This window comes from Argiope bruennichi, chromosome 10 (genome assembly GCF_947563725.1).
Source record: "Argiope bruennichi chromosome 10, qqArgBrue1.1, whole genome shotgun sequence".
Taxonomy (NCBI): Eukaryota; Metazoa; Arthropoda; class Arachnida; order Araneae; family Araneidae; genus Argiope; species Argiope bruennichi.
The window spans coordinates 29,257,583-29,272,277 of record NC_079160.1 but is presented as its reverse complement, the minus strand read 5'-3'; the positions used below and the strand labels follow the sequence as shown (position 1 = coordinate 29,272,277).

The 14,695-nt window shown below is 29.2% G+C and overlaps 1 protein-coding gene across 5 annotated transcripts in view; it reads left to right on the top strand.

Annotated features, from left to right (window-relative positions):
• Positions 1-14,695, top strand: part of LOC129987902 (acetoacetyl-CoA synthetase-like) — a 38,987-nt gene that overhangs the window by 10,879 nt on the left and 13,413 nt on the right. For all 5 annotated transcript variants that reach the window (XM_056095891.1, XM_056095894.1, XM_056095893.1 and 2 more), the window contains exons 6-11: positions 1,585-1,682; positions 3,175-3,289; positions 4,419-4,500; positions 7,902-8,055; positions 10,478-10,555; positions 13,957-14,146. In XM_056095891.1, the coding sequence (XP_055951866.1) occupies positions 1,585-1,682; positions 3,175-3,289; positions 4,419-4,500; positions 7,902-8,055; positions 10,478-10,555; positions 13,957-14,146 (717 nt within the window). The remainder of the gene's footprint in view (positions 1-1,584; positions 1,683-3,174; positions 3,290-4,418; positions 4,501-7,901; positions 8,056-10,477; positions 10,556-13,956; positions 14,147-14,695) is intronic.

Here is a 14,695-nt window from a genome sequence, read left to right as displayed (position 1 = left end):
ATTTTAAGCCAAACGGTGTTTGATGTTGGAGAAATTGCAGTAATACAACTCCATTTTCAAGCAAAATTGTCATTGATACAAACTTCAAGAAACTTTTGAATTTGAAATGTAAGAGAATCTTCAATGAATTGCTCTTTTACGTTGAGGATTTTTTTCTTTTCCTTATTTCTGCCTATTATAGTGATCTTATTTTTGAGTTACCTTATTTAATATAATGTATTATTCGAAGCTTGATGTTCAAAAACTCTTATTCTAATGAAATAATTTTTCTATAAAATACTTTTTTAAAGAAAAAAAACATTTTTGCACAAATCAGAATTTTTATCAGTCTAAATATCAATTTGATATAATAATTTTATAAGTCTATTAATCAATTTAATTTTTATCAATTTAAATACCATACGCTTGATGAATGTCCAAAACCAATTACACTACTAAATTCTGTGGTTGAATCTAATTTGAAGATCGAAAGAAAATGAAATGCTATTTCAGTTTCATACGATCGTGATTTTTGAGGCTTATAATAAAATACACGATTTTATGAGTCTTAAAGAGACTATTCTATAATTCTGGCATTCTAATTACTTTCGTAAACTCTTTTCAGAAGGAAAAAAAATTATTTCGCCATCCATGAATGAAAAAAATTTGTTAAAGATCAGCAAGATGTGGAAAGTATAAAAGAATTTATTTTGGAAAATGAAACACCGATTATAATTTAATAGAATATTTAGTTATTATTTATATAATTTTTACTAGATATTATTGAAAAACCGGACAAATGCATTTACTGTCTTCCCTTTTTATGAGTTTATTAAATTACTTTTGGTTGTTCTTTTAAAATTCAAAGTTATTTGTATGCTACAGGATTAGATGGAATGCCTAGGTATATTTAAAGAATATTTAGCATTTCGGGAAAAAATATGAACTATTTCAATATTTATAAAATACCTTTGGATATTTTATATATTATTTTGGCATCATGTAGAATATGAAATGTTACTTATGCAAAGTGCTAAACGAGAATCATGGCAAGTCCTGTGTTCTATAAATTTGCATATTTAATTACTTCTGAACGAAAACCAAATTGAGTATGAAGAATTGTCTGAGAATGGACATGGGGAACAATAAAGCAATTATCGGAAGTTTCATATACTACCAAGTTTCATTAAAAACATCGTCAAAGGTAGTTTTTAGTGTTCTGCCGTTTCGCCTTTTGGCAATGTATGGAATGCCTAGAAAAATATATGTAATATTTAATCACATTTTACCCTAAAGCGTCCGATATTCTGTAAAATACCTGAATTTAACTTTTTTAAATTTACAAATAGCACATATTAAGTCCGTGTTTGCTCTCTTGGAGTGTATTAATGTATTAAAAGAATTTTAAATATTCTTGAAATTTTCGAATTAAAAAATAATAAATGCTGTTTCGTTTTATATATTTCAAAATCCATATAATTATTTCAGGGAAAAGAAATAGATTAGATTTTTAAGTAATTTTTAATCTCCTAGATATATTTACATCAAATACCATTAATTTCTTGTTACCGCAAGATTCTTATCCGAAATTTTGGCATTGTTTAGGTTACATGTCTAACCGAAAAGAAGCATATTTCGCTATGTATGCTGTGGCGAGCATTGGAGCTATATGGACTGGAGCATTGCCACTTTTAGGAAGCGAGGTAAGATGCCGGGTTTACATTCGGCCAGTTATAAGACGGCCAGTAGGCAACACATGCGCAGAAAGGGACTGATTTATGTTTGCCACAATTTCATAAGATAGATTCAAGCGATCCACTCTTGGCTATAAATTGTCGTTTTGGAGTTCCTGAATTTTTCTTTTTCACTGCGTATCGTATTAAAATTATGGATATTTGCGCAAAGAAATATGGAAAAATAAAAAAAAAGGTCAATATATTTAAATCTGTAAAACTATAGGGAAAAAAGGGCAAATGAAATGAAACACACACACAACCTCGCATCTGGAAGAACAAAGAGCAAGAAATGTAAGAATTAATCTATAAGTACAATTTTTTTCACGCCAAAAAAAAAAAAACCCGCCAAATTCTACAAATGCATGCGTTTTAAGAAAAAAATACAATTCAGCGGCATGTTGTTGTCCCATTCGGGGCAATTACTTGCCATCAATCGAACAGCATTTTTCAGCCTTTCTACGCAAGCGCTGCTTACTGACCGAGTGTTAACCCGGCATAATGATAATTTTCTAAAAGCAAGTGCATAAATCTCTAATTTATATTAAACAGATCTCAAATTCTTTAAAGCAATTTTTCATATTGCTTAATAATATATATATTATGTTACTTTCCTTGGCTTAATTATTTCCATCCAAACATTTTAAATGAATTAATGGAAATCTGCAAACATGTCACTTTGTATAATGTTATATTCCAGTAGCAGAAGTAACAACACATGTTGTTTAAAAATCCATCTGCTTCATTTAGTGCAATTATGTCTATCATCAACATTTTAAGTTTTATGGAGTGGATCTTTCAAGCTTCCACTTAACAGTAAACTTCACCTACAGCTTCCACTTAACAATATTAAAATTGAAATTAGAATGGGCACTAAATAGCACAGTAGGGACACTAGACAAAATTTTTAAAAGGTGCTAAAAAATTTCAGCACCTAAATAAGATTTCGGACAAATTTGTCTCCCCGAAACTTTCCCGTGTGCTCTTAATTAGAGGTATTATCTCCACTTCCACTTCTGGAATAAAATTATGGACCAAGGGAGTGAATGCTACGAGTGATCAGACTTTTATTTTCAGAATCCCATACATGAGCGGTTTTTGCTACCTAGTACTATAAAAAATATTTATTTAAATAAAAAAGTTAATATTAAATTTAATAATAAATATAGAAATAATATTTAATATAAACTTAATATTTTTATATTAAATATATAATATATTTAATACAAAAATTTAAAATTGTTTAAAAAGTATAAAATCATTTCTCCCAGACAGATTTATGAACCCATAGAGATTATCCCGAAGCATTTTGATAGTGAATAAAATTCACAATCACAAATTTTAAGGGAAATGTTTATGGATCAAGTAGAAATTATTTTATGCCTTTCAGTCCATTTTAAAAACGTGGCATATTAAAATTATTTTCAAATAATTATTTACTGATTATTGCAACTTATTTTAGGCCGCTGTGAATCGTTTCAAACAAGTTAAACCAAAGGTGCTTTTAACTGTAGACAGATTCCTCCAAGAGGGTGAAGAGATTGATATGTTATCAAAAGTGAGAGATGTAGTGAAAGGTAAAAAATGGTTCTCATTTCATATCTTTTCAATCTGTAATCTTGGTTATACATTATTTACTAGAAACTTTTAAAAGTTCAATTTTTATTGTTAAAGTATCGTACCTTTATTGATTCGTTACTTAGTTTGCCGATATTTGCACAAAAAGATTTATAAATGTAATTACAGAATTCGTTTACAATTTAAACGATTGCCTTCGTTAATCGACTCATAAATTAATTCATTCATTTTAGTTTTTTTTAAATGAGTGGATTTATTTCTGGCTTATTGGGAAAAGGTCTGTTTTTAAATGACATTACTCCAGTTTTAAAAATATCAGCATATTTAAAAACAAATAATAATAAATTATTGTAGAAATCACAGTTATATACAGTGCCGATTCGGATGGAAATTATTATAAAATTAAGATATAAACTGCCAAAATGGAAATACATAATATGGACTAAACCTTAGAATCGTGCGCAAATTTCTATATTACACTATAAACAACCTTTTGAAATTCGATCGCAAAAGTTCCCTTAAGAAAAGTTACTAATCTTCATATCGTTAAAAATTTCTAATACAAATTTAAGCTGCTCTATTTCTTCTTTAAAATTAAGACTTTTAAAAAGAGAGAGAGTAGCTTTTATTATCAAAAACAGATTTCTAAGAAACATAAACTCTTCTGTATCACCTTGTATTAATTTAATACATGAAAACTCTATGTCGTAGAAAATTTATCTGATTTTATGTTTTCAAAAGTTGATTTTAAAATTTTCAAAGGGACTAAAACTCTTCCATTTCTTCAAGAGATAAGATAGATTTTCTCAGAAATATATAAACTATTCTGCATCTCTTTGTGAAATTTCTTATATATTTGAAAACTCTGACATTTTCAGAACATTTATTTTAAGTTTTTAAACGTTTTCAGAAAGAAAGTCTTTCCTATTTCTTCTAAAAATAACACAGCTTTCTCATAAAGGTACAAGATCTTCTAAATTCCGTTAAGAAGTTCGCGAAAATTCGAATTAAGGTTTGAACTGTTATTAGTTCAATTTTCAATTCAATCTATTTGTTGTAAATATATGCAATATTATAGCTCCACTAATAATTGTATTCATGTAACTGATAAAACATATTTGTTTACAGATTTGCCAAGTTTGGAGAAAGTCCTTATTATAGAAACGAAACCAGAATCTCATACTAAAGACATAAGTACAATTAAGAACAGGTAATTGCATATTTTATTTAAATGAGAATGAAGGCTCTTTACAAGCCTTTGTATTTAAAATAAGTAAACAAAAAATAATCCTTAACTTCTAGCCACTGATCCTATTTCGACAATTTTCGCAACGTATGGAAATTCATTATAATTCTAAATATGTTATCAATGTTTGTCTACTGTCTTATTATCTTTACCGTTATTACTTTTACTCCTTCCATTTCGCAAAGACCAAAAATTGGGCCAATTTTATTAATTAATTCATTTGCAAGCCTTTGATAACCAATTACCTAATTAACCAATACCTAACCAATTACCTTTGATAACCAATTACCTATGTTGCACAATAAACTAAGTTTATTATGCAACTGTAAGTTAAAATGGTACTTTCATTTGATATAAAAAGACATCAAAATTGATTGATATGACCAATTAAGGGGTCCGACTACGTTAAAAACACTGGTTTTCGACTACATTGGCGAATTCTTTTATTATTATTTCTTGTAGTTCAGGCTTTCCTCTTTCCAAAATAGTATTTTCTAGGAAAAAGAAGGTCTGATCTATCATCCAGGATAATTTTAAACAATTCTTTAGCTAAAATATTTCTTTAACTTCAATTTTCTTAAACTTTAATTTTTATAAAAATTTTCCACCGTTAACATGATATCTCAAAAACTAATAGAGGTATTTACATAAAAATTTCAGCGTGTGTTTTAAATACTGTGGGCAATGAAATGAACCAAAAGTTTTATTGTTGGTGAAATACTTTTTTATTTATAGGTGTTTTTAGAAAAATTAAGTTGTAAATTTATGGAAAAAATGTATATATACGTACATATATACATTTATGTATATATGTACGTATGGGTAATACATGTAATGTGTTATGGGTAAATACATATTTACCCATAATTTCTTTGCATCTCAAAATGTTTCTTAGATTTTGGTTCATTTCATTCATCATTATATTCTATAACTTGTGTACAAAGAAAAATAGGATAGCTGCATTACAATTTTGTGTAGAGTGTTAGCCGTTTAGGTTAAATTTCATTAAAATTTACTACAAATTTTTCTATTTCTTAAAATATATTATATATCCAAATAATTTTTTTGTATATATAGTGTTTATAATTGACAATACATCTAAAAACCATAAAAAGTTTTTAAAAAATCCAATTTTTCAAAAATATTGTTTCGAACGTTGTCGGCTACCTTAATATTATTAATATGATGAGTGAACAATTGGCACCGCAGAGGCTAATGTAATATGATTGAGTATCATTATTTAACGTATAAACTATTATCAGTATCATTATTTAACCTATGAATGAGAAGATTCATATCTTTTACTCTATCCAGTTTCAACTTTATATATTTTCAACAATACTTTTTTTTTAATTCATATGTATTGATAACTAAACTTTTAACTGATTTTACAGGTATAGTACTAGGGAGACAGAGCTTATCTCGGCAGTTTTTTTTTTTTTGTAATAGTGTTTTTTGAGAAAATATATAGATACCAATCACATACTGATTGCATATGAATATTTTTTTATCTACCAACAGACGAACTGGTCATTAAAATAAAAAAATCATGGATACATTAAAATAAAAAAAATCATTAGTTTAACATATTATTCGAATTGGTTAACACAATAATCGCACTGTCGCTATTGGATGTGAGCCAAACGTATTCGTATTCGGACAATGCCGTATAACACCATCTCATAAAATTTTGAAGTACCTGTAGGTTATCATCCTATAGCAACTACTCAATTACCACATAAATTTTGAAGTACCTGTAGGTTATCATCCTATAGCAACAATTCAATTACCACATAAATTTACAAGTTGGAGCTATATGACATTGTCAGCAGTAGAGAACAGACAGAAAAAGGCTTTAATAGTTAGTTATAAAAAATGTTATTGTTTTTTTTTTTTTTTGTGTGTGTGTGTGTGTGTGTGTGTGTGTGTGTGTGTGTGTGTGTGTGTGTGTTGCGCGTTTTTTCAGAAAAGGCACCTATATAGATAAACTTCAAAAGCAAACCCTTATCTAAATTTAAAATTTGATCCAAATTGCCAAAGCCATTTCCGATATACACGAAATAAACATATATAAATAAATGCTCATTTAAAGTTATAATATTAATGAGTACTTGTTTCCAAAAGTATCCTGCCTTGAGATTGCATTTATTCCTATACTATCCGTTAAAAATTGTGAACATAACATACCAGATACAGAAAAACAGATAATATATCTGTTTGTTAAAATGCCTTGATCCTCGAAATTTCTAATAGTACAAATCATTGACTGCTTATGCAGAAATATTAATTCTGCCTTTATCCAGATAATATAGAGACATTCTTAAATCTGCGCACACTGCCGCTATAAAGAATATAACAATTCATAATCTTTGAGTGTTGCTTTACAACGGGACGTTAATATAACTAAACTAAACCAATCCGTTATTGTCGTTAGTTTTATTAATTTCAAGGAAAGGAGCTGATCACTTGCAGTCTACGTTTCAATAACTTCTTTTTGGCATGCATAAGAAAGGCAAAAAAGAAATAAATAAAAAAGTAAATACATAGAATTGGTGATTTAACAAGGGTAATATGGGCCAGAAGTATAACTGTCTTGTCCCTCGTCCCTAAATATCATCAATAATCCTATATTATATATACTCTCTAATGTTTTATCCTGATGGCACCCCATAAAAAGAACAACCGGGACGTCCTCACTAGGATATTGAATCCAGAATTTATCGTCAATCAATATTGTGAGATTAATGGACTAAAAAATTATTAAAAATATAATGTGATGCAAAAATATGATATGTTTTCTTTCTTCTAACATTTCATTACATTAAATATTCGCGTAAGGAATCTTTTATTCTATATAATATTAGTAACAATAGGTGTTAGAGTTTCAAACACCTTCAATAACCTTTCAACTTTCTGTTTGGTGTTTAGAAAGATTTTGCCAAAGAAAAAAAAAATTGTCAGAAACATTCCAGTCTTTATAGACGTTTTGATCATAAAAGAACATAGACCAATCAAACAGGAAACGTAAGTCACACATCCAGCGGTGTATTAATTTATTTTGTTTTTAAATGATATCCGATTATTATTGATAATACCTTAAGCTATACATATTTTCCACTATTGATGACCATTTGAATTCCGACAGGGTTATAGTCCATAGTTTTTCTGCATAAAATATGCAGGTTAACTTTGTATGAACGAGGATAGAACCTGGAACCTTGTGGTTCGCAGCCCAGTAACATGACCACGATACAAAAGCAATTGCCTGTGTAGCGTAGTTGTTAACTGGCTTATAAGCTTTCACTACCACTTTAAAATATATACGACATTTTTTCGATTAAACTAAAAAAATATTTGTTCCATAGTTGCTTTCTCGACGAGTTCCTAGAACTAGGTATAGAAGATGACGGAACCATCCCTCCAATGGAATTCGAACAGGTGTCTTTTTCTCATCCACTGATTATCAACTTCACATCTGGAACTACGGGGTTGCCCAAACCAATCGTGCATGGAACTGGAGTGAGTGTTTTGATAATCAAATGTCATTTGCTTTAAAAAACATCATTTATAAAATATTCACGAAAAGGATAACTTTTTTAAACTTATATATCACATCCTAGTGTTACGAGAAATATTTTCTATTGAGGCTCTTATATTCCTTTCTACGAGATCTTTACAACAATTTATTCTCATTTTTCGTTTACATTTCATGAGATAAATGCGTCTTTAAAGCCTTCTTTCATATTAATTTATCGCTGATCTGCTACATTTACTTACTTAAATGGTGTTAAGAAGTCCCAACAATTATATAAAGTCCCAAGTTAAATTGAAAGATGGAAGGGCTTCAAACTTATTGAGGTTACAGTTAAGAGAATGATTGGTCTTTATTTTGGAACAAAATGTCTGATATTTTATGCAGCTAATTTATATTTATAAAAATTTGAAGAAGAAAAATAATTCTTTCATTTTGTTTTTTAAAAGTGAAAAATATGGAGTCGAATACACGGACAGTAAAATGTACGGCTAATTTTTAATAGTTGTCACGCAGGTTTGCCCATAGAAATAACGCTCATTTTTTGAGCCTATTTACCCTTTAAAGGACCATTTTTTTCTAGTCATATTATGTAAAAATATTTTTAGGCTTGGAATTAGAATAAGAAAAAGGGATTCATTTAGCTTATTAGATAAATTTAATTTGATTAATTAATTTGGTTAATTAATAATTAAGTACCAAATCAAGACACATCGTTTTGTGTAAAATAAAGAACTAAAGTATCTAAGTTTCTGTCTTTCTAAAAAAATTTGTCAGAATTTATGCCAACCTACATAAATTCATACGAAGATTGATAAATTTGGTGGGAAGCATACTTCCCACGGCCCTAGAAAGGGTTGATAAACATTTTTATAGTACATTAGTGTATACTCTATTGGAAATACATTCTATCTTAAAATTTACGAGATTTGAATATAACCAAGATAAGTGATAGCGCAAGTCAACAGTAAAAAGTCTACATAAACTTTTATCTATGACCAACGTTTACATGCAACATTTTTACATTACCACAGGTGATAAAAACAGTATTATTCATTGAACTGATTTTCCCAAAACATAACACTTTCGATGAAGTAATATGTGTTGATATCGAAGCATTCATTTCTGAAATAATTTTTTAAGCAAAAGCAAATTGTTGCTTACTGAAGGATAATGCAAATACGGAAGATCTCTGACATACGGATCGCATTGAGATTCTAAATTTGGAGCATTTGCATCCAGAAATCTCTTCTCCTTTATAGGTATCTTCAATGGTTGTATGTTATTGTTCATATTAAATACGCTGAAGTCCATTTATAATAATTATAAAAGAATGAAATACTGACAAGATTAGATTTAGTCCCATTTTAAAGATACAGAACGGATGTCTGGGATAATTCTTGAAATACTGAATGTTTTGCTTCTTCATACTGATGGCAAAAAAAAATAATTTAATCAATAATTACTACCAAAATTAATATAAATTACTTGATTAAAAGTAATTCTAAAAGTAAGAATGTCATTTCAATTAAATATAACGATTATTTAATGTATTGTGCTTATTATACAGTACACTCTCGAGTGTCCGGTTCGCAGCTATCCGGTCTCGTTTCCTTTCATCGTAATTAAAAGAGGAAGAGCAAGGCGTTGCATTGTCAACATTGCCAAGGCATTGGAAGCGAGCTCTGCTGTGATCTTCTTACATGTTGTGCACAAATACAAGTTGTGACAGGAAAAGAGCAGCGTTCTGCTCGTTGTTCATTGTTTCGTCAGTGTGTAAAGGACCGCAATTGCTGCCGCTGCTTCTGATTCTATTTGTGTAACCATTTATCAGTGAAAAACAAAATCAGATTGAGTCAAATTTCTTAAGAAGTAGGCCTACGATTTACGTTAATGTTTCGTATATGTTTCCTGTATTTAAGTTAGGCATTACAAAATTTGTGTTAAAATGTGAACTGTTTATACCCTTGGCCTTAATTTTTCTCTAATAAATACTTGAAGCGTGCAGTGCAGTATATAAACTACCAGTATAGAGCCTTCTATTTTAACGACACGTTACCGGCAACTGCTTCTATGATTTACCGGGCCATGTTCACATTCTGCGTGGCTTGAAAAAAATGGAGGGCTTAGTACTCAATAAGAAGCGAGAAAATACGTATTATAGCAGTCAGATACTTTATAAAAAAATTTGTCTACTGGTATTGGTGGGCAAAGAAATGAGTTCATAGAACTCTGGCCTATCCGGCTTTTTTGTTATCCGTCCTGCCCTTTCGCCACATTAGATCGGATACTCAGGAGTGCACTGTATATGCTATTCTCTATACACTTTTATCTATTTTTTGCAATAAAATGAGGCAATCACATTTTATTTGACAATTAATATAATCTTCTGGTTTTTGTTTATTCCAGGTTTTGATGTCTGTCTCCAACAGCTTTGGAATAAACTATGACACTGATCGAGACTCTGTCTGGCTTTCCGTATCACCGGTAAGTATGATACATCATTCAACTTTCTTTGAAATTGTCTTTTCAGAATAACATAAAAATGGCTCCCGGTCTTTATTTTATTTCAAACTAGCCGCCTTTGGCGACCAGCCGGTTCGCTAATCTTAATGTTAGTTTAAATTTTAATAATTAAATAGCTTGAACCAAAGTTTAACCCCCTTCTTCGCCAAGTTGCGATAACGCGCCAAAGCTGGCAATCTTTATTATGCACTATGATTGAACATCTGCTCCTTTGCTTTTGAACATTTCGCAAGGCCGTTGTTGGCGATTTTTAAAAATTGCGCCAAGCAGGGGGTTAAACTCCGGTCGTACCATTAAATATTTTACGCAATTCCAACTTTAATAGATTCTTCAGCAAAATATTTTAAAACTTCAAATTTTGATAGTCATATAATTCACTCATAATATTATAAAGGCCTTCAGTCATAACGTGATATGTATCTCTCTCATTTTCTGTTACCCCTCGTAGAATTTATGCTTTAAAAGAAAGTGAAAATGATTAATCTGCAATTAATATAATAATATTTTTTACTGAAAAAAAGCATTTTTTTTTAATAATATGATTACTGATAATAGAGTCACCGAGCGTTTAAACTTTATGGGCACTAAAGAATATCTTTCTTAATTTATGTAATATCTCAAGAATTTGTCAACAAAATTTTCTCAGATTCATCATGAACAGATCTATTAATGAACAATGTTTAATTTTAAATGCATCAAATACTAAGAAAATAAAATGAATCGTTTAAAATAATCGGTCGAAAACAGGTTTAAAAAAACTACTTAAAAAACGATGTACTTAAAACTATAAGCATATACAAAAAAATATATAACTAACATAAATACAATTTACTTACAAAAGCATGCAACGAACCTAAAAATAATTTGAATCATTGAAAACAGGTTAAAAAAACTACTTAAAAAACGATGTACTTAAAACTATAAGCATATACAAAAAATATATAACTAACATAAATACAATTTACTTAACAAAAGCATACAACTAACCTAAAAATAATTTAAATCGTCCGTTGATAATGGTTGTCATGGCACCAATCAGAACACTAAGCGCATGCGTGAATTTTCTTCGCCACTTACGGTAACGCAAATGCGTGAATTTTTCTACGCCAGTTGGGGTAACGTTATGCAGATTAGACATTTTTAATTTCCTTTATTCTGTGTTATTTTAATTCAAAAGTACTTCAGAATGAATCTGAAACATGGATTAATTAACAATGTTTAATTTTAAATGCGTAAAACATTAAGAAAATAAACAGAATCGTTTGAAATAATCCGCCGAAAAATCTTAACCCTAGCCTCATTTCTGTTGGAAGAAAAAAACAACTGAACTCTTACTCAATTGGCGGTGGGAAAAATGGAAGATTTTTTTGGCGGAAAAGTTGGCGGTGGGGAAAATGGAAGATTTTTTTGGCGGGAAAGTTAGTTTTTAATTAATAATTCAAATTTCAAAAAAAGGGACCCCAGGTGCACATTCCCGACCTCTAAGATATACATGTACCAAATTTGGTAGCTGTATGTCAAATGACCTGGCCTGTAGAGCGCCAACACACACACACACACACACACACACACACTTTGAGCTTTATTATAAGTATATAGATAACAGATCGAAGGGAAAATGTTAATTTCTCGTTGCAATGAAAAAACAAAAATCGTTGAATTTCCTACAATTTAGTAGAAGGTATAACTTTTTTTTATGATTTGAGGATGTTTTTAAAACGGCAAATATAATATTGTTAATTATGTAGTTTAAGGAGCTCATTCAAAGAATTTTAGAAACTTGGGTTTATTCTTACTGAGTAAATTTTGTTTTCCTAACTTTAGTAAAAATAATCAAGTTAATTGTTAAATAGATACAGTTAGGATCAATTACAGAGTACATTTAATTTGGCTATAACTTTAAACTGAAATTACTCTTATATCATTGCAGATAATATTGTAAACTTTTTCAAGGAATTTGATAGACCATGTTGAACACAACTAAAACTTGCATATTTTCTGTGAGATCTTTTAATACTGTTCTAGAAGTTTTTGATTGGTTTTGTAATATTGAAGGTCATTTTCGTTAAAATAAAATTGCATTTTCACCACATAAATATAGATTTCCAACAATGGAACTAGGATCTCTGCTTGAATATGGTGATTTTAAAGATAAATTGAAAAGAGCTAGAAGTAACTTGAACCCTTTCTAGGGCCGTGGGAAGTATGCTTCCCACCAAATTTATCAATCTTTGTATGAAATTATGTAGGCTGGCATAAGTTCTGACAAATTTTTTTAGAAAGACAGAAACTTAGATGCTTCTGTTCTTTATCTTACACAAAATGATGTGTCTTGTTTTGTTACTTAATTATTAATTAACCAAATTAATTAATCAATCAAATTAAATTTATCTAATAAGCTAAACAAATCCCTTTTCTTATTCTAATTTCAAGCCTAATATTTTAACATAATATGACTAGAAAAAAAAAAGCCCTTTAAAGGGTTAAACAATTTTCTTTTATATCTTCTCACTGCTTACATTTGTAGCGGCATCTGTTGAACTCTGAGAAGTTAATTTGATTCAAAATTGTAACGTAATTAAAACTTACCCTACTGAACATTTTTTTTTTTTTTTTTTTTTTTTTTTTTGCGTTTCATGCATACCATTTTCGCAAAAATATTAAAAGTGGAAATTGTTGAATTCTCATCTATAAAACAACTATAAAGACTATAAAGACTTCAACTATAAAGAAATTAATATTGTAAATAAAGGAGAAATAATTATCATATATGTGACCACTAAATAAATAGACATAAATGCAATCTTATTGTATTTTAAAATTAATTTCTGTATTTGGAAGGTTTTAAATTTTAATACTAATAACTGATATTTTGCGCGACAAACTTCAAATTTAACACTAATTTTTTAAACCCTTTAAAGGGCCATTTCTAGTCATATTATGTTAAAATATTTTTAGGCTTGAAATTAGAATAAGAAAAGGGATTCATATAACTTATTAGATAAATTTGATTAATTAATTTGGTTAATTAATAATTAAGTAACAATCAAGACACATCATTTTGTCTGAAATAAAGAACTGAAGCATCTAAGTTTCTGACTTACTAAAAAATGTGTCAGAACTTATGTCAACCTGCATAATTTCATACAAAGATTGATAAATTTGGTGGCAAGCATACTTCCCACGGCCTTAGAAAGGGTTAAAGCAATATAGTTCTTTAGACCTCATAAATGCTTGGAAGGAAAAAAATGCATAGCGAGAAATTTACCGCTGATTCGAATAGCCATAACTTTCTATCAAAAAATGCTTTAATCGTTGTTGATCCATCAATGAAAAATGCCAATTTGTCATTGCTATTCCAGGTAGGCTGGGCATCCTGGAGCATTTTTTCTTGTCTTCATTTTCTTGGACAGAAACTCGTTCTCTACGAAGGATCCCCATATTACCTGACACCCACAAACATCTGGGACCTCCTACATAAGCATAAAGTTTCTCATCTCTTCTTACCAGCAAGCGTCGTTGATGAACTTGAAAAAAGAGGTTACCTTCCAAGTAAGAGGGAAAAAAAGTATTTATTTAACTCTTAAATGAGTAACATATAACATTGGCACTGGTATAATTGATCCTCTTTCTAATATATTTTCTCCGTATTCTTTGAATAATCAGATATAATCCTTGTGTTACTTCAAAACAGAGACGCTAATATAACAAACTTAGCTATGAATTATCAGAAATATCATGTAATGCAAACTATTCCTTTATTTTGATGCTTTTACGTCACTCAAGAAAATAACTTTATTATATTAATTTTAAAATGGTTATGTTCTGGATTTCGTAACGAAACATAAAATCTTATTACTATATGTCTTCGAAGATTACCAACAGTTAAAAAAAATGAGCACAAAAATGAAACTTTGAGGTAATTTAGAATAATTTTTTAGCAAGCTAGTCATTTATTAATTTATTCAGATTGATTTTGGCTTTAAAAATGGTATTTGGAGTTTAAATTAAAATATTGAATGATTAAAATATGGAATTATTGATAGTTAAATTAAAATTCCGTTAAGTTTTGCAATATATATATCGATTCTCGAATTCTAA